This window comes from Peromyscus maniculatus, chromosome 13 (assembly GCF_049852395.1).
Source record: "Peromyscus maniculatus bairdii isolate BWxNUB_F1_BW_parent chromosome 13, HU_Pman_BW_mat_3.1, whole genome shotgun sequence".
NCBI lineage: Eukaryota > Metazoa > Chordata > Mammalia > Rodentia > Cricetidae > Peromyscus > Peromyscus maniculatus.
The window spans coordinates 13710887-13738858 of record NC_134864.1 but is presented as its reverse complement, the minus strand read 5'-3'; the positions used below and the strand labels follow the sequence as shown (position 1 = coordinate 13738858).

At 35.4% G+C, this 27972-nt stretch overlaps 1 protein-coding gene across 1 annotated transcript in view; it reads left to right on the top strand.

Annotated features, from left to right (window-relative positions):
- Positions 1 to 27972, top strand: part of St8sia4 (ST8 alpha-N-acetyl-neuraminide alpha-2,8-sialyltransferase 4) — a 92803-nt gene that overhangs the window by 19135 nt on the left and 45696 nt on the right. Inside the window, exon 4 of the mRNA XM_006985740.3 lies at positions 25612 to 25905. Coding sequence (XP_006985802.1) covers positions 25612 to 25905 — 294 coding nt within the window. The remainder of the gene's footprint in view (positions 1 to 25611; positions 25906 to 27972) is intronic.

The following is a 27972-nucleotide window of genomic DNA, read 5'->3' as shown; positions in this document are numbered from 1 at the left end:
TTATTCATTGCTTTATATTCCACATTCAAGAGAGAACATCTGTCTATATAAATTATATCTTTCTAGGGTAAAAGATCATAGAACTTTTATCTCTTGCCATATCAACTTGCTTATTCACAAAGAAATACATGAAAATCTCTGTTGACTGACTCTTCCTTCTCTTCATAACATTTTTAAATTTATAACAAAATAATTACTCATTCAAAATTTATAAAATGTGACATTTGAATCAATTTTTGTAAAGTTGAATTTACATAAATTTAGTGTTCTCCAGCCTAGAGCAAGTCTAGAGGCAAGAGGCTATGTGTATGTGAATATTTGGAGTCTTTTCATAGCTAATTTATTTTTTTAAGTTGCTCTCATCTCTGATATATTATTCCCTCAAGGTCACAAATTTTTTAAAGATGGTAATAAAACTGGGCCAAATCTACTGGGATGTACAAGTCAGCTATATATTAGGTTAACGTTGAACAAAGGTTTTAAACAAGCTTTTAACATAGCAGTAATTGACTGCTCCTTGGGCATTTGAAGTTGGTCAAGGCCCTTAGCTCTAGAACTTTAGAAGCCTCTCTATACTTTTTTGAGCTATTGTTATTTAGTGCTTAATAAGAATTTAACAATGATAAGCTATAAAAGCTTTTATTTGTGATATGTAGGAAACAAGACACATTTAAAAAGGAAGTGAAAGAAACATGTTAATGACCATTTCCTCCCTTTTTGCACATTTTCTTTATTTTAAAAAACTAGAAGTTGATGTGCTTTAATTCAGTGTATAGTATGAAAATGTTGTCAGGATTTTCTGTTTTCCCAGGAGAAAATAAAACACCTTATTTTTCAAGGTGCAATTTAAATATGTCCATTTTAGGATGTATCTGCTGTAATTGAAGGGAGGCATTTTATTTAATACCAGCTCAGTTTATTCCTTTGGTTGTTAATTTATTAGCCATTTGTGGGGTAACCATTTACTACTGTACAGCATATTTGAATGGACATATATGGAACTTGTTTTAAATACTCAGGGAAAGAAAATTATCATTTACTGAATGAAACAATGAACAAGACATTAGTCTTTTTTTTTTTTACTATTAAATACACTTGGTTTTGCCAAAGTTCACTTATCAGTTAAAATCCAAAATTTTGAACCTGATAAAAATAAAAGAAAACTGCACAAAGAAGAGAAAAGCAAGTAACAACAATATATGAGAAGAAAAAAATCGTTGTCACCTGTGAAGAAAGACTGCCCCAACGGGTATATGATGCTAAGTCTTGAATATTATAAATGAGAAGAACTCTTATGCGTGCAATATCATTTGAACTCATGCATTTCTGTTGTGTCTGGTCTTCTGGATGAAGAAGTGGGTTCTCCTGGTTTCTACACTAGTTCTTTGTTGATTATTTCAAAATACCTACGGAAATGAAAATAAGGAACAATGTCAGAAGTAAAGTGACCAAATGTAACCATTTTGCCCCCTGGAAGATGAAAATAATTTGAAATAACCCCAAAGATACCAATTTGTGGTAGATAGGTTAAAGATGTGGACCCGAGTACTTTAAATACACAGCATGGTACACAGGCCAAAGATGGATGACAATTTTAGTAATAAAAGGAACTACTCTACACTTTTGAAAGAGTTCAGCCTTTTTATTTATAAATACACATATTTATTTTTTGCATTTCTATCTTTCACCTAGTATATTTACTTTCTTTTTCAAGTCATATTTTGGTAACTTTTAGATGTCCTGATGCTGGTAAAAATCATTGGAAAATTTAATTCTAATTTGATTCTTGAATTCCAACAAATCACTTGATAACAATGTGTACTAATCTCTGGAATACTGCCCCAAAGTTCTTATTCTCCTTAAAATATTTTTTTAAAGATTTATTTATTTATTATACATACAATGTTCTGTCTGCATGTATTCTTGCAGGCCAGAAGAGAGCACCAGATCTCATTACAGGTGGTTATAAGCCACCACGTGGTTGCTGGGAATTGAACTCAGGACCACTGAAAGAGCAGTCAGTGTTCTTAACCACTGAGCCTTCTCTCCAGCCCCGCTCCTTAAAATCTTCTTTAGGTGCACAATCTGCTTTTTCTTTCACAAATACCTGTGAACTTCTGTTATTGTATCTTTGTGCAATAGTTACATTCTTTCTATTAAAGGTCCAGAAAAATGTTTGTTCAGAGTTTATTGAAAATTCCATTCTTCTTTGGAATACTTCCCTATTTATTTTGAGCTGGGTAGGACATACAGAACGTTTCAGATATCTGACCCACTTGGAGATTCATTGTGCACCTGCAAAGATGTACAAAGAGGTGTTTGAATGGTTTCTTGAGTCACCTATGTTTCCAGTGAGTTTGTTTCCCACCTGCCCTAGTGGATAATGGCTTTGTTGAGGGAGATGAATTGTGTCTGGTCGACTTTCATAGGGCATTAATTAGTTTAGTGAACTCTCAAGATTGAATTTGTCTAAGTATTATGCTTAACTTGACCTTTGACTTTAAAGACAACAAAACTTTTTAAAGATGGATCTTTATTCAGCATCAATGACATTTTTATTATTTTTGTACTGTTATATTAAGAAATAAGTTGACCTACATCTTAGCTATGCACTATTGTGCACACAAATGACAATCTTTTGTCATTTAATATAGTTTAATACTATATTTTGCTCCAAGTAGCTTCCTTCTGGGAGAGGGGATGGGGAAATGTAAATGGTATATGTGTCTTGTCTTTGCTGCTTACTTATGAGGACTACGAATCTTAATATTCCCATAAATTTTAAGATACGCACAAGAAAATGACCAACTCATTTTATAAGCATAGAACACATTGAAACATGATATTTTATTCTGAAAAGGACACTCTGTATGGATTTGTACAATTAATCAATCAATTGTATTATTGTATCAGGTAGATATTGGACAAAGGCAAATAGGATCGTATCAATACATGATGCTTGAGGTATAAAAACAAAAATTAAAACATAAGAGTAGGAAAACCTATTGAGAGTGTCCTTTAAGTTTTGACCATCCATATTCAAACTCCCTACCTCTTCTCTGACCCACCAAACTTTTGTGCCTTTTTAAAATTCCTTTAGGACTAATTTGTCCTGCTCAAATATTCTTGGATGTGTGCCCTTCTATCAGCACATTGACTTAACAGAGACTACACTCTTAGAGAAAACTGCCTCTCCCTCTCCTAGCATCTAATCATTGCCAATAGCTTTACAGGTAGGGGTGGAATTATGAGTCCAACTTTCCTTTCCATCCTGGAATTTTTCTAGCTTGGACTTAAACCAGTCTTTTGCATGCTTCCACAACCACAGTGAATTCATATGTACAGCTTCCCTGATGTATACAGAAGACAATGTTTCACTGGATTCCTTCACCACTCTGGCTTTTACAGTCTTTATACTTCCTCGTCCACAATGATTCCCAAGTCTTGGTGGCGTGGGGTGTTACATATGTTCCCTTTGGGACTGAGCATTCTAGTCTCTCACTCTTAGCACCTAGTCCAGTTGTAGGTAACTGTATTAATCACTGTCTACTGCAAGTAGAAATGTCTCAGATGAGAGTTGAGAGATGTGTGGATCTATGGATCTATGAGTACAATAATTCATTAGGATTCAGTTTAATACTATATTTAGTAGCATAATATTTGTGGTACTCTTAGTGCTTGCAACATGTCTAGCAAGAGATTCTTAACCCAATATAATTGTTTTATTCTCATTGAGTGACTAAATATTCATCAATTTCTATACTAAAAGTTTCATACTATATGTATTTACATAAAAAGGAAAGAGAAAATATTTAATAAGCATTTCTAAAACCATAAATCAAACAATACAGTCAGGCAAACTATGATTAATGTTTCTTAATGCACATACCTCCTGATACCTGGCCCATGATTACTAAGTAAATATATCTTAAGTTTCATCAAAGAAATCTTAAGACAAAAAAAGTGAGTCTCTGCTTCAAATTGAAGGTGCCAGGCCGAGCTCCAGGAGCCCAATCGATGAAAGAGAGGAGGAATTCTATGAGCAAGGGACATCGAGGCCAAGATGGGAAAAAGTACAGAGACAACTAGCCAAACTAGTGGAAATGCATGAACTGTAGACCAATAGCTGAGGAGCCCCCATGAAGCTGGGCTAGGCCCTCTGGATAGGCAAGACAGTTGTTTAGCTTGAACTGTTTAGGGGGCCCCCAGGCAGTGGGATCGGGACCTGTCCCTAGTGCATGAGCTGGCTTTTTGGAGCCTACTGCCTATGGTGAGACACTTTGCGCAGCCTTGGTACAGGGAGGAGGGGCTTAGACCTACCTCAGCTGAATGTCCCAGGCTCCGCTGACTCCCCATGGGAGACCTTACCTTAGAGGAGCTGGGAATGGGGGGGGGTTGTGGGGGAAGGCTAGGGGGGCAGGAGGAGGGAGGACAGGGGAATCTGTGGTTGATATGTTAAATGAATAGAAAATCTCTTAATAATAATAATAATAATAATAATAATAATAAAGAAAATATCTTGGCCTGCCATCTCCTCTGGTAGAGAGATGGCTGATGAAATTGTGAGGGCCCTTTGACATCAACTCCTCTGTCATGTTGGGCAGGAGGAAAAAACTGATGATTTTAATCTGGCACTCATATGCCAGTTATGGACTGAATCCTCCTCCTACCTGCTTGATGATATGAGCAGTAAAAGCGTAAGATGAAATATTATTTCAGCTATATTTCTGATATAATTCTTGAAAAATTCATAGAAATTTTCCTTACTTCAGATGTACTGTATTAAAACTACAGGAAGCTATGATTTCTGTCTATCGGATTCTGTACTGGTGTTGTAGGCACAGACCATGATCTATACAAAAGAATTCAGCTCTAGGTATGACTTCACATCCAATATTTTCTTTTCCTCTTGAGGATAAGTACTTCTATTGTTCAAGAAGCATTTGTGTCTCTGATATTGTTAAGTACAGCAAGGTTTAATTTGAGGCCTTTTTAATTAACTAATAAAAAGAAACATCACAAATATTGACTTTTCTGAGGCTACCTACAGTGTTAGATTCAATAGTAGCACTGTCTGCAAACAGAAAGAAGGAATATGTAAAATTAAAATTGCAAAATACTGAAATATTTCTTTCTGTTAATATTTGCCATATCAATATATTTAACATGGCTAGAAATAACTTTTTTTGGGTTTTACAAGACAGGATTTCTCTGTGTAACAGTCCTAGCTGTACTGGAAATTTCACTGTAGGCTAAGCTAGCCTTGAACTCATAAATGTGAGCTCCTCCCAAATGTGTGTGCCACCGCACTTGGCAGTTAGAAATAATTTTATAAAATTTGAGTTAAACCATTCCTCCCATTACTTAAAATTATGTTGACTAGAACAAATCAATTTTATATTATTCTTGTAGCTATTCAAAATAATCTGTTAAATAGGAAAACATTAGTTTACTTTAGCAAAATACTAATAAATCATGTATTACATAATCACAAAATAATACTTGATATGTGATACCAGGGCCCAGTCAAAAGCAGATCTGATTACAGAACTGAGTATCTATGAATCCTTTTTGCAGGAGACAGAGGCTGCATAGGTCAGGAATAGTCACTGAAATAAAATCTTTGAAGATACATGGCAAATTTGAAGTATTTTTCCATGTCTATCTCTATTATGTCAAAGAATGGAGAAAGGCTTATAAAATGTTCTAGGTAAATAGGTGTGATTCTATTATTGAATACAGTTATTCAACCTCAGAATTTTACCTAGTCTACTAGGTACTACAGGATAGGTTTTGAAGGCTAGATAGATGAACAGACATTAGATATCCTAATCATGTACTTTTGATAATCACTGATAATGTTCAGTATTACCAGAGTGCCATGAACTGACCTAGGTCAAACTAACCAGCATACACTGAACAGAATTAGTCACACTACTAGGAAACATTCACCTTTGCAAAGTGATGTACACTATTTAACTAAATCCAAATAGCGTAGTTTCGGCTATGGTCAAAGTATAACAGGGGAGCATACTTTTATCCCCTCTCTATAAATTTTGATGTAGATTTAGTGTTTCAGAGTCAAATCTAATTCAAATGAATGTACTTTTGGCACCACACACACAACTAATGGTAACAGAAGCCTTCATTAAGTTAAAACATAAAGCTATTTTAATATTAGTGTTATCTAATTTTTAAGATATTATAGGTACATATAATGAATCCTAGAGTGCAATCAAAGTTTATTCTCGGTGATACTGAATAAAGTACCTAATCATTCATTTCTAGTTTTTGTCTTCGGGAAACAAGATCTGGTATAGCTAGGCTGGCCTCAGGCATATTCTGCAGCTGAGGAAATCATTGATCTGATCCCCCTTCCTCCAGGGCCTAAGTGTTGGGATTATAGATGCTGGTAATACACTCAGACCAGTTTTCAGCCTTCATGGACCTCAGTTTCCTACTTCAGAGCCCGAGATTCCTTCTGTCTATGGAGAATGCTGCACCTCTACTAGGCATAGGGATTAGAGAATCATAGAATTATCTCTCCCTCCCCAACCCTAACAAAAATGCTGTTTACGTCACTCTGAATACTTATGTACGTAAATAAATTCTATGAAATTTTTTCAATTTAATGTGTAGCAGAAAAGTCCACTTATTTTTTCACTGTATGTAAAAAAGGGTTAGACATGAACTCTTGCCATATGTTTATAGTACCATTTCAATTCCCCCTCCCCAACTTCCTAACCACGTTCTTCATACATTCAAGCAGATTAAGTGGTGAAAGTTATCTTGGGGTTTTCATTAAAAAAAAATCAAAGTCTTTAAAGTGATTTGAATTTTTCTAAAGTTAAAGTTAGGTACTTTACCACTTTATGTAAAGCCACAAAAGTGGATTGTAATATAAAAATGCTACCAATGTGGTGTCCCCAGTGCGAGACCAGAAGAAATCGTTAGCTTCATGCGGAAACACACTTTCTATGGCTTCTGTGTAATTAGTGTGGATTTTTGTTTGACGTTGTTAATGTCTTCCTTACTAATCTTCCTTTTATCCATCCTACCTTTTTTTTCTTTCTTTTGTCTTCATCGTTTTCTCTGTACGTACTCATTCTCCCTTTGGTCATCCCTGCCCTCACCACAGGCTTTGAATTGCGTTGTCAGGAACAGTTTACTTTGAAAAAGAAGGAAGACTCAGAGATGCAACAAGATATTTGATCTTAGATTGCAGTTCAGGATTCCAGTGCCAACTTGAGGCTCGTTACAAATATGAAATCGCAGAACTTGAGCCAGGCCTGCTGAGTCAGAATGTGTGTATTATTACATGTTCAGGGGGGTTGGAGATTGACTCTCAGTATGCTGTAGGAAAGCTGGAGCTAAACATCCTATCTAACTTCTCTGGCCTGTGCGTTTAGGGTCCAGTAACAAGAATGGTCCATTGAATTATACATTGTTTACATGACTAAATAGATCAGTAATTAAAAAATATAAATGTGATCAAATTTAACTTTAAAAAATCTGTTTATGTACAATTTTTGCAATATTGAGTTTCAAAATTAGTAAGAGTGCCTTTCTATATTATTATATATAATATTTAGTAAAAGAATCATGAGTTCTAAAGTCAAGTAAAAATGATGAATAGGAAAGTAACATATATATACATAATTTTTAGTATGTTATTATTTTTTACGTCTATGTGTGTTTTGCCTGCATATATATATATATATATATATATATATATATATATATCTGTATATCGTTTGTACTTGGTGCAACTCAAGGTCAGAACAGGGCTTCAGATAACCTAGAACTGGGTTACAGTTTTCTGTGAGCTGCTATGTGAGTGCTGAGGATCAAACATGGGTCCCCTGGAAGAGCACCCAGTAATGCTCTTATTCTCTGAGTAATGCTCTTATCTCTCTAGCCTGATATATATATATATATATATATATATATATATATATATATAGTATAAATTTATATAAAATGAAGTTGCAGTTACCTTGCCCAACATGGAAGCTCAATGACTAGAAATACAAACTCTTTTTTTTGTTTAGCACTCCTTTTTTTCTATTAAGAACATTTTTTCATTTATTTTATACACCAATCAAATATCCCCTTCTTCCCTCCTCCAGTACCCCCAGCCTCCCCTCCCAACCTACCCCCCACTCTCCCCCACAAGAAGGCAAGGGCTTCCCATGGGGAGGTACATCCAGGAGAGGCAAGTCCAAGCACTTCCCACTGCCTCAAGGCTGCACACGGTGTCCCATTCATCGTAGGTAGTGGGCTCTAAAAAGTTCACTCATATACCAAGGATGGATTCTGATCCTACCCCCCAGGGGGCCCCCAAAGCAGATCAAACTACACAACTGTCTCGCCATGCAGAGGGCCTAGTCTAGTCCTGTGAAGGCTCCACAGTCATTGATTCAACTTTCATGAGTTGGTTTGGCGCTCTCTGCATGTTTCTCCATCATAATCCTGATGCACTTACTCATAGAATCCCTCCTTTCTTTCTTTGACTGGACTCCTGGAGCTCTGTCTGGTGACTGGCTGTGGATCGCTGCATCTGCTTTCCATCAGTCACTGGAGAAAAGCTCTGTGATGACAGTTAGGGTATTCACCAGTCTGATCACTGGGGTAAGCCAGTTCAGTTCAGGCAACCTCTCCACTATTTATAGTAGTCCAAGTTGGGGTCATCCTTGGGGATTCCTGGCAACGTCCCTAGCACCAGGTTACTCTCTATCCCCATCATATCTCCCTCTATCATGGTATCTATTTTATTGCTTTCCCACTCCATCCCTGTTCCAGCTCAACCATCTCATTCTTATGTTCTCACTCCCTATTCACTACCCTCCATTGCCTACCCCTCATTCCCAGTTTATTCATCTATTTTCCCTTCCCCAGGACAATCCATGCATCCCTCTTTGGGTCTTCCTTGTTAGCTAACTTCTCTGGAGTTGTGGGTTTTTGTCTGGTTATCCTTTGCTTTATATCTCGTATCCACTTATGAGTGGGTACATACCATGTTTGTCCTTCTGAGTCTGGGTTACCTCACTCAGAATGATTATTTCTAGTTCCATACATTTGCCTGCAAATTTCAGGATGTCATTGTTTTTCTCTGCTGAGTAGTACTCCATTGTGTATATGCACCACATTTTCTTTATCCATTCTTTAGTTGAGGGGCATCTAGGTTGTTTCTAGGTTCTGACTATTATGAATAATGCTGCTATGAACATAGTTGAGCATATGTCCTTTGAACATTCTTTGGGTCTTGAGGTAGATTGATTCCCAATTTTCTGAGTTTCTCCAAAGTGGCTATATTAGTTTGCACTTCCATCAACAGTGGATGAGTGTTCCCCTTCCTCCACATCTTCTCCAACATAAGCTGTCATCAGTATTTTTGATCTTAGCTATTCTGACAGGCATAAGATGGTGTCTCAGAGTCCTTTTGATTTGCATCTCCCTGATAAGTAAGGGTGTTGAGAAATTCCTTAAATGTCTTTCATCCATTTGAAATTCTTCCTTTGAAAATTCTCTGTTTATCTCTATAGCCCTTTTTTAATTGGGTTGTTTGTTATTTTGATGTCTAGTTTCTTGAGTTCTTTATATACTTTGGAGATCAGCCTTCTGTCAGATGTGGGGTTGGTGAAGATCTTTTCCCATTCTGTAGCCAGTTGTTTTGACTTATTTACTGTGTCCTTTGCCTTACAGAAGTTTCTCAGTTTCATGAGGTCCCATTTATTAATTGTTGCTCTCAGTGTCTGTGCTCCTGGATATTTAGGAAATGGTTTTCTGTGCCAATGTGTTTCAGACTATTTCCTACTTTCTCTCCTATCAGGTTCAGTGTAACTGGTTTTATATCGAGGTCTTTGATCCACTTGGACTTGAGTTTTGTGCATGGTGATAGATATGGATCTATTTGCAATCTTCTACATGTTGACATCCAGTTATGCCAGCACCATTTGTTGAAGATACTTTCTTTTTTCCATTGTAAAGTTTTGGCTTCTTTGTCAAAAATCTGGTGTTCATAGGTGTGTGGGTTAATGTCAGGGTTTTCGATTAGATTTCATTGGTGTACAAGTAGGTTTTTATGCCAATCCCAAGCTGTTTTTATTACTATTGTCCAATATAAATGACACATGCTTTATCCAAATTTATCAGGTATGTATAAAGTTGACACTGGATAACAGAATCTAAGCAAAACTGAGTAAGCTGTGAGAGAATCTGATCTAAGGGAGCAAAGGAACACCAATTCAGAAGACAGAAGTATCTATAGAATGTGAATATGTAAAAATAGATTGTAATGAAGGTATCTATGTCCTGGGGAATATGAAGTAATGTGGCAAAGATGGCCCATCTTTCTAAGAAGAGGGATGTTTCACCAAAGAAAGGGGTGGAGAATGGAAGAATCAGATACCTTAGAGAATAAAACCATATAGATTCTTCAGTGATGTGTAGTTTATGACAAACTTTAAATCACAAGATGACATTCACTGCATGCTACCATTTATAAAAATAAAATTTAACTAACAGACTATTGGTTAGCAGAAACAAAGCAACATTTGCTTATAATTGCAAAGCATACCTTTAATCCTTTCACACATGCACACATGTTTCTTAATGGCAAATAGTAAAGAGAAGTTTTTGACAGAAAGACAGCTCCAGAGAATGAAGAGGATGCTTCATATTTGTGTGAATTCAAAGAAAAATTTGTGTTTCAGAGAAAGGACCACGTCTTGAATAACTTTTGCCATTCTATTTTACAATTTTCCTTAATACATTTTCATAATTTTTGCTTAATAGAATTTTACAGCTTTAAAATAATTGTCTTTGCATGTTTTGTCTACTGAGTTTAATTATAAAACCCATGTTTTAAGTACAACTCATGATTTAATTTTATTTTGATTAATCATTTTAAAAATTAACAATGTTAAATAGGAAGGTTATTGGGAATTGCTGCATGCTATGCAATGATTAGTTTTTGTAATTATGTTGGTCCTAAGACAAAAGGACATGTTAATAAGAAATAGTAATGAAAATGGAAACAATAATACTAAAATTAATTTAAAGCATATTTTCTAATTCCTAAAAATAAAGATTATATATATATTTATATATAAATATGGTGATGTTAAAAATTAGTATGTAGTGAAAATCTTCACTGATATCCATATCTCAGTGAAACACAGTCAGATATGTAAATGCATAGAACTTCCCCCAAAATCAAGTTCATGATGTCCTGTAAGAGCCTTAAAATATTTATATCCATATACATGTCATTTTTCAGTTGTAGAAATTCTGTCAAGTGGAAGCAATTGCTCAACCACGAAAGCATTGTTACAGTGCACAGAAAACAACTAAGAAATCACTGGACATTTATATGAGTGAAAATTCTCCAGGTGGAGACAAAAGTATGAGGTAGAAGAACCCAAAATTACAAAACACAAGTGTTTCCAGGGCTGTAAGATAACATATGAATTTGGGGTTGCTTTCATTTTGGGTTCACAATGAAAATACATGGAAAAGAAAAGCCAAATTTGGAAGTAGATATTAAGAATAATCATGTGATATTGATTATTTTCATGACATTTTGAATATCTCAAGAAATAGCCTTATAGTTCTTTGGAGTTTTGGTTTATTTAATTTTATTTGATTTGCAATTGCTATAAACAAAATGGAATAGATTCAGAATTCTAGAGATATGTGTCTATAAATGGAATGAAAACACTATAAAAAGTGGTTATGGAAAAAACAGCCTCCCAATATGGGTGTCTAGAGGAAGCAAGTCTGAATTTGAGATCAGAGTAGAAAAGAAGAGAAAATATTGTACTGGGGCGGCATGATTCAACATGGCACAGAGTTTCTCCTCTGACATAAAGTGCTACAAAATGCCCAGTTTATTAGTTTTTCCATAGATTTAAAATATAGTTTCAGTTTTTATTTAAAGTTAAAGATTTACCTTTTAAGCCTTTGTACATGGATGCTATATTTAATTTTTTTGATCCAAAGTCAAACACAAAATTTTCAGTACATAACAGCTTTGGATTCTTTTTTTTTTTTTGGTTTTTCGAGACAGGGTTTCTCTGCGTAGTTTTGCGCCTTTCCTGGAGCTCACTTGGTAGCCCAGGCTGGCCTCGAACTCACAGCGATCCGCCTGGCTCTGCCTCCCGAGTGCTGGGATTAAAGGCGTGCGCCACCACCGCCCGGCTTAGGATTTTTTAAAAATAATTTTCTTTCCATTAGTCACCTAGGTATGAAGAGTTATGCTGAAGTAGTTCAGAGCAGAAAGCTCTACTTTTGAAGTTTCCAGAGTGTAGGGCAGGGTATAAACTCATGAAGTCACAGTGTGCGGGTTGCTGTCTAAAAGGGCACTCACAGAACACAACAGTGATGGGAAGTAGAAGAGGTGTAACTGTCCAGCTGGGAAAAGTCTATCAAAGTTGGGTATGTCTGAGTAACTGTAGAGAGGCAGCAGGTAAATACAGAAGTGGAACAAGCATAATGCTGTGGTCTTTTTCAATGCTCATGGAGAACAGTTTTAGTGTGTGTTAATGCAAGAATGCATTGATTAATGAGTGCAAGAAAGACTGAATAGGGAGATGAGACACACAAATTGAAAGGGCCTAAGAAGATTGAAATTAATTTTGCACATGTTCTGGGAAGACATTCAACAAAGGAGTTGTAGGATAAAATGTGAGGCTCATTAAGATGTTTCAGCCAATAGAGTAATGCAAATGAAATAAAATTGATTCAGGATGAGTATGAATTATTATACAATAATGATTAAGACTGAGATTGCAAAAAATTGCATTCAGTTTTTTCTCAAATATGAGGATATTTGAGCATATACAATGAGATGTTTTTGGGGTTGAATCCTTGTCTGAGATAGACACTTATGTCTCACATACACTTTTTAGGTGTTGCCTGAAGGTATTTTCAGTGAATTAATAGAGCATGGCATTTTGACAATGACTCATCATTTGCAACATCATGATAATGTCAAAAAGCTTCCAGATATGAGAGCACTTTGGCTTTGTATTTTCACATGAGGGATGTTCAAACTGTAATGCTGAACACACTCTGAAACTTACCAAAATGAGAGAAGAACTGAGAGACAGATGTGGGAATGAGAAATTGAGGACAAGCAAAAAAAAAAAATCAGTAATGCAGCAATACTGTGAATTTACATAATGAGAAAAATACAAATGGAAAGATGAGTATACAACTCTAAGAAAAGGTTAGATGTTTTTTATGGTATATTAAACTCAACCTTGGAGAATTCAAATTCATTCTCACTAAGGTGCTTCATACATACATCCATCTTGTACATTTCTTCAGAGAACAAGAAGCTTAGGGCTTCCTTGCAGATACTCAGCCAGTGGACAAAACAACGACACAGCTTTCTTTCCAACTCAAATTCCAACAATATTTCTTATGCAGAATAAAAGCACTTAAAACTTTCATTGGTAAAGATAAGACAGGGTTGTTCCAGGTTGACAAGCATTAACTGAATATTTACTGTGAAACTAAGGACTCTAAATTGTATTCTAACTTTCAGGGACACTCTGAAGGACAGAAGGGAGAATCCCATTTTAATGTTTGATATTTTCCAACGGCACCAGGAGTTCTCAAAGTGTAGACTAAGACTATAAAATATGTTTTTTTTTAATCAATACAATCCAAAGTAAAAACCACCAAGCTGAAATTTGTATGATTCAATAGTTTTTTTTGTTATAGTCTACGGTCTATAACATAAGAACTTCTTTCCATTAAGTTCTTACCATGAACAAAAGATACGTTTGAATATCTTTAAGGCAGGTAACCAGGAAACCCATGAGCTTCTACTTAAAAGCCTTAGCATCTTAATCAAAATTATACAAAATTTTAAATCAAGTATTTATGTACTACCTCTTTAACATGTATTCAAACCAAACCACAGACGTTTTCAAATACTTTGAAGAAATAATTAGTGTCTAATAACTCTTGTCTGTATTTAGAAGCAAAACAAAGATTTCTAGTACAAATATAGCACAAAGTGTCTATTAAGCACAGTTATACAATAGATATTTAATATCCTTCCAATGATTCAGGATTGATAAGTAGTACATTTGTATTGTGACCATCCTAACTATGGCTTATGCACACAGAAAATGTCAGCATTTGTAGTTAAGTGTTCCTTTGGGCTGTCTCAGATGCCCACTCTCAGGAAATAACAGTTGAAAGGACAGTCATTTGACAATAAGCAACTCTGGATTCCACTGCTGACATAGCAGTTAAATGCAGTGTAACTTCAAGCAAATGAAACAATACACCTTGGGGTCCATTTTCTCCAGCTGATTTGCCTAACGAAGAAATTGAACTCAATGGTCTCTTGCACGCCTTTCTGACTCTCATACGTTGTGACTGTTTTCCCTATGATTCACAGGATGTCTTTGGAACAAGGCCAGTGAGTGGCTGACATTGTTTGGAATTTTTATCTTCTAGTTACCATAGTTTATAGATGGAATTCTGCTGTGAGATATCTTTCTGTACACTGTGAATGTGTTGCTCTGACTGGTTGATAAATAAAGCTGCATTGGCCTATGGCAGGGGAGGATGGAGCCAGGCAGGAAAACCCAAGAGAGATAGTGAGAGGAGAAAGGAGAGCGGGGGGAGATGACAGACTGCCATCCAAGGAGCAACATGTAATGGGACACAGGTGAAGCCAAAGAATGCGTGGCAATACATAGATTAATGAAAATGGGTTAATTTAAGATGAAAGAGCTAGCTAGCAAGAAGTCTTCCATGGACCAATGCAGCTTTATTTATCAACCAATCAGAGCAACACATATTCACAGCATACAGATATCCCACAGCAATACCAGGAAGTAATATGGCAGGGCAAGAAAGGTATATAAGGCTTGTGTGATTCCCAAGCAAAGGCATGAGATCTCAAGTGCTGGGATTAAAGTTGTATGCCACCACTGCCTGGCTTTATGTCTAATCTTGTGGCTAGCTCTGTCCTCTGATCCTCAGGCAAGTTTATTAGGGTATATAATATATCACCACAAAATTTCATCAGTGAAGTTGTGGTACTAACACATATTGCTGTGCTCTCTGGTCTGGTTTTCATTTCATTTGGTTCAGAATTGTTGCATTCCTTCTGATAAATGCCGGTCAGCTGGCTAAGATGTAAAATCAAGAGATGAGCAAGTCTGTTTAGCTGAAGAAAAACAAGTGTGACATTCAATGACTCACTGAGAGGACTGTAAGTGTGATGAGATCAGGGTCTCGGGATTTCATAGATTATAGGAAAGGTGTAAAGAAGAACGAAATAACTGGTAGAATTACTCAAAGAAAGAGAAGTAGTTCTACATCATCATCACTCAGGATGGCTCTAGGGAAAAGACCTTGACACATTTCTGAGGATAGAACCTAGTTCCTGTATCTGCCACTTTACTGGCAACCATCAAAATTCCTGGAATTACAGAACGAAATATTGAAATACCAATCAACTCATCTGTTACTAGAAACATAAAAGTATGAATTAATAGTCAGCATGATGCCAAATATTATCAGTAATTATTTTTAAGAGGACTTACAAGAATTATATTTTTGAAAACATTTCCTTCTGTTTGGGTAGAATGATTTCAATGTTTTCATGGCCTTATGTGTACGTGTTTGTGTGTGTGTGTGTGTGTTTGTGTGTGTGTGTGTGTGTGTGTGTGTGTGTGTGTGTGTGTACATGTATGTAAAATTAATACATAGACCTCCATGCAGTGAATATGGCTTCATTTAAAAAATTGTACCATACTAGTTTTAATTGAAAGGTTCAATTAAAAATATGAACAGTGTGCATAGGCACACTGTACATATATGAAGAGTAAGGAGAAATGAGATTATATTTGCACTTTTACACAGAGAGATTGAGTTTTTTTTCTAAGAGTTATTTTTAAATTTAAATGTGTCTTTATGTGAGAGTGGGGGATATGTGTGTGTGGAGGGGGATGCCAGCAGAGGTCAGAAGCATTGGGTCCTCCTGGAGTTAGAGTTATAGGTGCCACCTAGCATATAGAGCCACCTAGCATGGGTGCTTGAAACTGAACTTGGGACCTTGCCAATAATAGCAAAGTTCTTAATTGCTGAGCCATCTATCCAGCCCAAAAAACTTCTTTTTAATTAAATATTGAACTTTTGAGATTTCATGAACTATAATTTTATGTATTCATCTTTGAGTTGTAGCACTTCTGTGGATACTGCATTGATTGTTTTTGTTTTGTGAAGTAGAATATATTATTAAAGTACTGAAAACCATTGAAAATTGTAGTTGTGAGATAAGTATTGGCTTCAATGCTTTTGATTCTGTACATATCTTAAGCCAGTTTCTAAGATTTGAAAATCAATGGGACACCTTTTCTCATTAGTAACACGTGTCTATGAATTCTTCATTGTATTTGTGATTTTAAGACCTGGATAATTCACACATTTGCCATCTGGTATGAGGTAGTAGCTAATGCTCTTATGTTTGGTGATTTCCACAAGTATTCGTACTAAGCAATGAAGGGCTGAGTAAAAAACATGGGTATTTTATAAATGACAGAAGTTAAATTTTGTACAAAGATTCACAAATGATTCAATAAAAATACAAAATTTGAATTTCATAACTATTTTTCAGTATTGCTATCATATTAAAATACTTGAGTTTTAAATATAAGCAATTATTTCATTAATTTGTTACATTTATTCAGCTAGTGTTTTATGCAAATTCAATCAACTATTACCTAACATCTTCTAGGTATCCAGTTCTAGAGCACTTTACAAGTATTACAGATACAAAGACAAAGGTGTGTTGTATTTGGAGGTTAAAGTTTAAAGGAGAAATCAGATATGTATAGAGGAATAACAAAAGAATACCATGACAGAAGTAATTGAAATAGGAATAGAAGATTATTGGAAATGAGACAGAGGAATCCATTATAAAAATGAGAGTTCGGGATCTGATGGTGATTCTGATAGAAAAGGGAAAAATAAATGGCATTTACACAAAATCTTATAATTCACAATCTCCTTGCTTTTATTTTTTAATTAATGACATTAATTTTACAAGCTAACAGTTTCTCTTGCTTGCTGTGCTTCATACATGCCATGTTGATGAAGTAATGCACAAGTACATACAGTTTTTAATGTTTTCAGTCTTGATTATTAAAATCATTAACATCACAAAACTGTTGCAGTTTTAACTTTGCAAATACATGCTTTGATCTCTTTCTTTTCTTAGACCCTTCAGTTACAATTCTTTATATGCAACTTAGGAAAACTGTCCCTATTTGGAGTGCTTAATTTGGTGGCCTTTATTTTGAAGCTGTTTCTCACCTCTTTAATTATATGCCAAGAAGATTTCTGTCTTGAGCAATTTCTATATAATAGACTTTTTACAATATCTCAAGATTACCTGTGGTCTTTGACACAGCACAGGGCTTTATTGAGTAAGTTAGAACTTGCACTTTCACATTTAAAAAGAACAAATTTTAACTGTTACAATTTAATTAAATGGGAATCCTGAAAATTAGACTTACTTTAAACACTACAATTTATTTTCTACTTATCATCACACCTAGACAGTGTTTAGTAATACTGGAGGCCAACTTTTCTTACAACTGAATTTTGATGTAGAGTTTCTATTTTGTTTTACTTTGTTTTTGTTTTTGTTTTGTTTGGGTTTTGGTTTTGGTTTGAGGGAAAGCCTTCATTTACCCTCAGTATCTGTCCAGTTCCCCAACTTGCTTTAAATGATCTTGCACATACCTATGGAAACAACCAGTTACTTAAAATAAGCACAGTGGCGTGCCAGACTGTATTTCTTGTTTTACATTAAACATTTCCAGCTGCAAGGTTCTTTTAAAAGCATGTTGGTCTATTTTAACACTACTTCTGAGACCATTAAGAGCTACTCCTCAGAGTAAAGCGGTCTGCTCATCACTTTGTGCTTTCCTTGGCTCCAACTGCACAACAGAAATACACACTGGAAACAAAATGAAGCCTGAAGCACAGGCTTGAGAGATGGCTTTGTGCTGAACAGCAGTTGCTTCTCTTCTGGTGGATCTGAGTTCATATAACAGCACCCACATCAAGTTGCTCACTGCCATCCTAGCTGTGGATCCAGGAACTCTGAGCTGCCGGATCTCTGCGGACCCCGGCACTCATTTGCCTATAACCACATGCAAAAATATACACCTACATGTAATTTAAAATAATAAAAATCATCTTTAAAATGTGATGCGATTTTGGGTCCAGTGAGAAGATCTGCTTCAGGGTTTGTAAAATGAAATTCTAGGAAGCCCAACAAGATGTTAGCATTCTTTTCCTTTGGTGAGTCTCAACATGAGGCCAGATATGGCTTTGAACATAGATAGTGCCTCTGAAAATTCTAGAGGAGTGTTTGTGAGTTGTTCAATGAACATAGCCATCAATGAACATAGCCATATACAAAACAAATTGGATGATGGTCATCATTTTCTTAATTCATTAAATATATTTCTTGTAAATAATTTACTATATTGATTATTTTCATATAGAAATAAAGGTATAAATAAATACTTTAGTGTAGGCCAATAAGTTAATGCTATCAGGTTTCTCTAAAGCATCACAATCAATAAAACAGATATTAACCCTTATTTTGAAAAATACAGGGCATTTTAATGTTAACATGAAATGGATAACACAGGTATTGACATACATAGGGTGATACAAAGTGTATAGCACATGGATCAGGCTAATGCTATTGGAATATCACATATGGAAAGTGCATATAAAAGAAAACTCTGGAAAATATGAGGTCTGTAATGAAAGACATCATTAATCTTGTCTGCAGCCACTGACAATTTTGAGTTATGAGAACAACATGATAAAAATGTGCATTTTACCAGCAGAATGTCACTGCTGAAAACAGAATACATAAGGCAGGAAGTCCTTGAGAGAAACGACTTTGAATATTTTTTGAAAACGGTGAATAATAAATAATGTATTTTACATCGTTATCTACCCCAGCTGTCATCCCCACTACCGTGATTACTGTGTCTGGACACACGTACAGTAATTAAAATGATTACACCAAATTTTCACAAAGTATGTGAAGGGAATACTGTCATTTTCTATTCTAATTGACTGTATTCTTCAATTTTCCAAACTTGCTCATTCGTGACCCCAAATTAATTCATGACCCACCAATGGATCTAGTTAATTTAACAAAATTAATTAGAAACTAATTGCAATAATAGTTCAAAGAAGTGTGGTAGTACCTCACCCAAGAAAATGCCGGTAGGACTAGGGAAGACAGAATGTATTCAGGGAAATTTGTTGCAAGGAATTTCCAGAAGTTTGAAAGGAATGAGATAGGGCAAGTAAGAACAATATAGGGAGGGATAAAGGCCTTTCAGCCATGTTAACGTGTGACTGTTTACAATGCCTACACCACCTGCTATTGGAATAAAAATGATGTAATGGATCTGAAGTGGTTGTGTCCTGCTGGTGACATTAGAAACTGAAATGTCTGTGCTTACACACCAATGACCTGAGAGTGTCCTGGAAGCTTAGATAGTATGAGAATGTCTGAATCTTCTGAGAATTATACTGCCTTTCCAGGACTCAGTGTTAAAGAAATCATATATATATATATGGCATGTCAGAACACATTTTCCAACACACACACACACACACACACACACACACACACACACACACACACACACACACGTACATACAGAAAGACACACAGTTGCAAATGCTCACACACACAGATGGAAAGGTATGTTTTTAAAAATGACAGATCAAAAGAGTTTTCAATTTTAAAGTTTTCTTAACTAAGTAACTTAAATGTCAAAGTAGTGTGATTGTGACCAGTTTTATTTTATATTTACTAAAAGCAGAGAACTCAGAGATACACCTTCTAAAAGCCCTCTATTGACCTCATGGGACATAGTTTATTAACACTAAATTGCAAAAGGAAAAATTATGGGTTTTCTAGCATGGGTGATTAGAATAGCAAATGAAATATTTCATGAACACTCTTTTTCTCCGTTTAGTATAGAACATATTTTCTAATGGCATAAATTCCATGCTTAACCAGACCTCCCTTCTATGAAAGAGTAGTAACCTTCCAGCAGCCATGATCAGTGGAGGACTACAGTTCCCAGATAATAATGGCCATAATGCAAGTATCATTTTCTGAGAAATCCTAGCTAGTTCCCAAGTGTGAAATACAGCAACCACAACTTCAAAAGATCCAAACTGTTATAAGTTTGTTCTTTATCAGGTAAAAAGAGTTACAGTTGTACACCACTCATGAATACCCTAGCTGTTTATTTTTTAAATAAATATATATTTTACATATGTGTAAATATCTGTGTAAAATGAATGTATAGATAGGATATGATAACATGTAAGGAGAGGGCTGAATGAAATATGGAAGAAAGCCATGCATTCATGCCATTTTAAAGACATCTCAGTGTGGGGGAGTTGAGGTGACCTTTAGTTGTTTAGCTTACATACCTGCAGGGGTCCCAGAGTTTGAGAAGTCCATGTGCAATGTTCTACTCTATACTAACTATGACTTTTTAAGGCAAAGACAGTGAACTAATAGAATTTTCTCTAACACTCTTCATGAAACAAACACAATGATCATTTTAATTAAATAGGATGAGTTTAGCAGATATACATGGTTTTAAGACTGTATGCAATTTCAGAGAACATGATATTTACAATGATTCAAGTAAAAGCTGGCTTTAGGTATATATATATATACATTATATATAATATATATATATATATATATATATATATATATATATATATAATCTGTGTTCACATTTTTGAAAAACAAAAGTTAGTCATGTCAGATTTTAGAGCTCTATGACAAATGGTAGAATATAAAGGTCATATTGAACACGTGTGACAGTTAATTAGCATAAAGGTAGATTTCTACAATGATAAGGAGGAGTATAAAACTGAATATTAAAACTGAAATGTATATTTTCAATATATGTATTTAATTAATTATTTATTTCAAATTTTAAACATATTTCAGCATCGATTCTGTAGTTAGACAGCTCTGTTGCTCTGGCTTTAAGATATATAATGGAGGGCCACTCAAACTCCCTGTGTGCCTCAGGTTATTCACCAGTGAAGTGTGTTAATGACCATGCTACTTCAGCACTTCATTGAGTTGATGAGAAAATTAATGTTTATAGTTTTGTGAATGTGTGTTCTTATTTTTGTGTGTATACAATGATTTTTTAGTATCCATGAATACAAAATATTTCCATCTGTTTAGACAAATATGCTTATATGAGTATGTGTAAATGTGTGCACATTTGTGTGTGTATGTGTGTGTGCATATGTGTATGAATATCAGAGCACAAACATTTGAGATGTCATCCTCAAAAATACCATCACATTTTTTTTTTTTTTGGCTCTTTGAGATAGAGTTTCTCCATGTAGTTTTGGTGCCTGTCCTGGATGTCGCTCTGTAGACCAGGCTGGCCTCGAACTCACAGAGATCCGCCTGGCTCTGCCTCTGAGTGCTGGGATCAAAGGCATGTGCCACCACTGCCCGGCCCCATCACTTTTTTTTAAGACAGGTTTTTTTTCGTTGGTCTTAGACACATTGAATTGGCTAGATTGGGTGGCTTGCAAGTCCCAGAGATCCTACATTTCTGTCTTTATATCCTGCAGTGATATATGTGTACTATTACACTTTGTATTTTTATGTGAGTTTCGGAATGAAACTCAGACTCTCACACTTCCAAGGCAAGTAGTTGAACTACCCATCCTTTTTAGCAAATTATTTACCTCATTACTAGTATGTGTTGGACTTTGACCTGGTAGGCATGAGTGACACAAAGATCAAATTAGCTATGGCATGAGGAATGCACAATCTAATGCTAACACTGACATAGTACACAGGGAGATAACAATGATAGAGAGAGAGAGAGAGAGAGAGAGAGAGAGAGAGAGAGAGAGAGAGAGAGAGAGAGAGAGGGAGAGGGAGGCTGTAACCATTTTCTCAAATGAAAGCAAGACAGCTCCTGGTCAAAGTTTGATAATTTACTTAATCTAGGATTTGAGACTTACTTCTAAAATCCACTCTTGTCAATGAATGCTCAATCTTACCTAATCAGTTTGTCATTTATAAAGAAATCTGAGATAAATTCTAGAATATACGGACTTAAGTCTCACTTATTTGAGGACTTGTGAACAAGAATGCTCACAAGTAGCATATGTTAATAACAGATTAGAGGAATATGAGATTAGACATTACAAACTCACTAGAGTTATGGAAAAAGCCTAGGCAACATGTAGCTGAGGTGGAACAGTGTTGAGTAAAAAGGAAGGGTATGGAAGAATGTGAGGTAGAGAGCATCATCAGAGGCAAAGGGAGTAAAAAGGGGGAGGAGTTCAAGAAGTCTCTCAGATGTTCCTATTGTGGGGGCATCAGAGGTGACAGCTGCAGTGTTAGGAAACAGGAAATAACTCAGAAGAGCTTAGAGGACTCCACGGACAGTGTTTTCCTGTGTACCTGCTTACCAGAAAGGGTTCAGAGACATCACAAGAAGAGTTCAGTCGCTGACTGGAGCTCATGTCAGAAGGGATCATCATGGGTGGAGATTTTTCTCACTGTGCTAATTGAAGGGCTAGGACTCATCATTCAGCTCACACAAGCAGCAAGACATATACTGCTGACAATGAGGATGCCTGGTACTGAATCTCTAGAAAATGGCAGCAGCTGCAAATTGATGCTAAGTGAGAAATTGGACATTTGTTGCTCTCTGGAACTCCTTCAAGTCTGACTTACCAGTCTTGTTATCTGGGATAATTCCACTCACATAGTCAAGGGCCTGTTTTCAACTGCAAAACAAAAACAAAGCAGTTACTTTAATTGTATGCTTGGCAGGAAGGGAGGGGCAATGGGATCAAAAGTGAACCAAAGAGAAATTCCTATTCCTACCCTTAAACAATGAGAGGAAGTCTTGAAGACAGTGAGATTCCCAAATGTCTAGGAGTGCTCTGGCAGTAGAGAATGGATGAGGATACCACTGGACACTTAATAGATTTAAGGTAGCTATGGCAATTTTACCATTCTTTCAAGAAAGAACTCCTCATCTAAGTTACTCAGAGTTGGTTTCTAGCAGTGTTCCACAAACAGAAGACATGAGAGTAGAAGCAGGAAGAAAAAGACAGCCCTGAATTAGAAAACACAAGCATCACAGGAAGTCAACTTTATTAAAGAATATTTTAGGTGTTGCTTACTTTCTAGGAATACCATTCTAAGAGTTTGGTATTTTGCTGTTATGTATTTTCTTGCAGATATATGTGCTTATATGTGATCATGGATTATAAGGTAACTTATATAGCTTTGAAAAATTGAAGCATTTTCACTTCACATGAGGCATACAGAAAAACAATCATTTATAGTATGGAATCACAGAAGGAAATTCATATACTTAGAGTGAAGTTGGAGCCATCCTTATTCTGTCAAATACTGTATCAATAATGTAGAATCAGCACCAACAGGGAATTTATGAGTTAAAAGTAAGCTTGCCAAGGCATCCAAGTTTGTGTATATTTTTCTTACCTTTTTATTTGCCAAGAATAATTTGGAAGTACAAGAAATTGATTTGGTTAAAGACAAAGGAACTCATGGCTATTAGCTGCTCACACCTGCACAGTAGTTTGGCTTAAAAAATGTGTCATTCTGAAATTGGCCACCTCTGTCTTATAATGTTAATAACTGAGTAACAACACAGCGCTTCATAAATTTTTGAGTCACACTCTGTTTAATTCTGAATGCTTCAGTTTCAAAGAAGATATTAAGAAAGACTGAAATGTTTCATTGAGAATCAGTTATAGTCATGCTTTATCAGCAATATTACTGATTACATCATTGAGGTTAGCTAGTTGACTCAACTGCTGCAGAGAAGCACCACTGCTTTATTATGGTAGCTTACTTAATATTTTATTTGAACATGTGCAGTTCAGCTAATTCTATGACTAGCTATCCAATTTATCCACATAGTAATTTGCCAGTTACATGTAGACATTGTTCTAGTCCTTATTTCCAGTGGAAAAAAACCTGCTACTCACTCACAGAGGAGTGTCAAATTGGCCTTTTATAGCCAGCATAGGCTACATTTTATGATGTATCTTTTTTGTCTTCTTATTTTTGGTATATTTACTACCATACTTCTTGAAGCCTGACTGAGCTATGCTCAAGTTGTCAAAATACTACGTGTGATTTTATTTATTCCCCCATTCCAGTTGTTCTTTTTTATTTTATTTTTGATATTATAAGTCATCATCGTCCACATTTAACTTTATTTAGTTGCATTAAATATGTTGTTGTTGTTTTCTCTATCTTACTTTCTAACAAACAAACAAAAGCTTTATTAGGCTTCTTTTTGCTTCCAAAGTAGAAAATGTTCTCATTTAGTACTGAACTCTAATTGGTGAATATTTTTTTAACTCTTCTGATTTTTAAGTTTCGGTTAAAAATTTAATTTTTATTATTTATTAGACCTTTGAGAATTTTGAACAAGAAGTTTGATCATTCAGACCCCCATCTCCTCTCCTCCTGGATCTACTCCTCCTCCTTCAGGACCTTCCAACCTTGTGTCCCTTTTTTCCACTTATCAAATCTAAATGTTCTTTTGCAAACTAATTGAAACATGCATTCCAACAAGCTAAAATGAGGGTATTTAAGGCTAATGGATCCTTGACTTAAGAATACAGCATCACAAATCCATTGGGCATATATTCCAGGTGCTTTCCGAAGTTGTCTTTCAATACAAGGATCAAATTATGTTGCATAAATAATATTAGGTGTAGGCTCTTTTTAAAGCATCACGATTCCATGGTAAATATCAGAAATGCATATCCTGTGCCTTTCCTCCATATGAACCCAGGGATACAGAAGGCCCTGGAATGCAGGAGCCTACATCATCGCCTCTGAAGTAGAGAGGTTATTTCTTCTATGTACTCAAATCTCAGAAAGTCAGGCCAAACAAGATAATTTTATTTTATTACTTTATTCAATATATAGGCCCATAGAAGGCAATTGTAAATATGTTTATGGACAGTACTATACAAAATGGTATAGGCTCCCATATCTCAGAGCATTAAAAAGTCAAACTTATTTAGTGATATTTATAAACGTGTTGAAAAGACTCCATCCCTGATGAACAGGTCAGATCTGACCAGCACGTACATTGTGTTTTCTTCACTTAACATATAGTTTAGATTTCCTGCAGTGTAACCACAAAGCCCTGCAGATTTACCATTATAAATTCATTTATTATGAAATCTTATTATATAGATTTGTGAAGACAAAAAAACATGTAACAGATTGGCTAAACTGGACCCCTACTGAGAGTTAACATCTTCATTGAAAGTAATATTTTTAATATTTTGCCAATTTATCGAATGTGTAATTTTGCCAGGTAGACTATTTTGGGGAGATTTTTTTGTTTTGTTTTGTTATGCTTACTGATGAAAACATGCTGGCTCCTCATTCTTTTCATTCACACCATTTTATGAGTGAAGTTTTCATATTTATTTTTCCCTTTTTTTCTATTAATTTTTCCTTAGGTGTAATCTAGCTCCTGTGGTGGAGTTTGCTGCGGATGTGGGGACCAAGTCAGATTTTATTACCATGAACCCATCAGTGGTGCAAAGAGCGTTTGGAGGCTTTCGGAATGAGAGTGACAGAGAAAAATTTGTGCATAGACTTTCCATGCTGAATGACAGTGTCCTTTGGATCCCCGCTTTCATGGTCAAAGGAGGAGAGAAGCACGTGGAATGGGTTAACGCGTTAATCCTTAAGAATAAGCTGAAAGTGCGGACTGCCTATCCATCACTGAGACTTATTCATGCTGTCAGAGGGTAAGTGGCTGGAAACTACCGGGCTGTCCTTGGCACAATGGAACACGTAACTAAAGATTTTCTCTAGACACAAAGGAACATCAGTCAAACCTCCAAAAATAAACACATATTCATGATTTTATAATGCTTTCTATGTTTTCAAATATGTATTTTATTTGCATGCTTAGTCTTTTTACTCACCCACCTTGGAAAATCAAATTGTTGAATTTGACATTGATGCCTGCTCGTGAACAAAGTACTGCTTTTAATTTCTTCCTGTGACTGAGGATAATAATACTTTGCAGTAAAACTGATGACTTTTAAATGACAGGCTGCAACAGAGTGCTGACTGTCTAGTAGGCCGTCTGATGGACACATAAATGCTAGAATTGTTAAAGGGGCAATTGAGGTCGATCTACAGCTATGAGGCCAACTAATAAGACAGGAGTCTAGCTGAGATTATGCACCTTCATGCTTCATACCAGTGTGACACTTGCCATTTACAAATTAAGGTACCATTTCCCATTTAAGAAAACAAGTTCATAACTAAAATTATAGAAGGACTAATCTATTACTTAAATATAAGTAATGACAAAAGGGTCAGGGGTTATCATGCACACAGTATGTTCAGTAAATAGATCAATGGTAAATACTTTTGTATGTTTATGAATGTATCTTAAGTATCAAATACTGTAAATACAAACAGGAAGAAGACCTTAACAAATGCAGAGGCTCAATGACACTCCAGTGACATCACAAAGCATAATGGCAGGGGTGCATAATTTCTTCCTCAAGTTAGCAAAGCTCCAAATGTAGACTTACTATTTGACTAGGTTTGAAAACAGAATAACAATTGTAAAGATTAATAAAAGGAGGGATGGGGGAAGGTGGACAAAAGACAGAGTGGAAAGACAAATAATGTGGGTTTGGAGGGGGAGAGAAATAGGGTTTGGAGGGAGGGAGGAGAGAGAGAGAGAGAGAGAGAGAGAGAGAGAGAGAGAGAGAGAGAGAGAGAGAGAGAGAGAGAGAGAAGCACTAAGAAAGTAAAATGAAAACTGAGTGTACACAGAGCAATTGTGAATAATGAAACACAGACTGGGAAAGTAATTTGGGAGTTGGCTGGGAGGGAGTCCCTTTTATTATGCTTGAAGTACAATGATATTTCTGAATCTGGAATGGTGCATCTTGCAATTGAACAAATATTTTAATTAATTTACTCATAGGAAAATCAAGATATAGGCTAGACATGGTAGATGTGGACAAAAAGACACGTTGAGGAGAACAAATAAATGCAGGGATAGAATCCCTAAAAGAAAAAAATCTAATTCTAGAATTAAAATAATTTCTTTGTGTAATAGAAACTATGGTCAATTTTTTGTTTTGTTTTATTATTAAAATATTTCCCTGAAAAAGGTTTACCATTTTCCATTTAAGCCTTTGGAGTTTCTTACAAGGAACTATCTTGTTCACAATTAAATTTGTTATAATTGGATATTCAATACTCATTACTATGGTGAGAAGTTTGATATATATATATATTATGTAATATATATGTGCACTTAGATTATAACTAAACTAACATTTATTTCTAAATGAGTAAATACTATTTTATTTTAAAATTTGACTGAAAAGATTGATATATTCTCAACAAAGTTTACAATTAAGATGTGTTATTTTAAAACTCATTTCTGTGCTGAGTATATTTCTCATCAGTGCTGAGTATCATATTATTCTGAAAAAATAGATTTCTTTCTAATTTTAGACATATTCTCCAGTGATAGATGATTAGGGCTAGAAAGCATATACTCAACTCCTGATTAGAGAGAACATAAAGCAAACTTATTGTGTCAACTAAAATATGGCCCTAGATTCTGGCTAATATTTCTCAATTCGATACCAAAAGCAGATTGTGAAATCGAAAATTCAACTGTAGTCACAGTTGGAAACACTTGTACTTAACAAAATATTAATGGAAGTATTTATGGGTGTTTTTATGTGTTACTTACTTTGTTTTTCTTTTTGTTCTTGAAACCATCTGCTACCTCCCAGGGTGGCTACTAACTCCTGGGTCAACCAAGCGAAACTCCT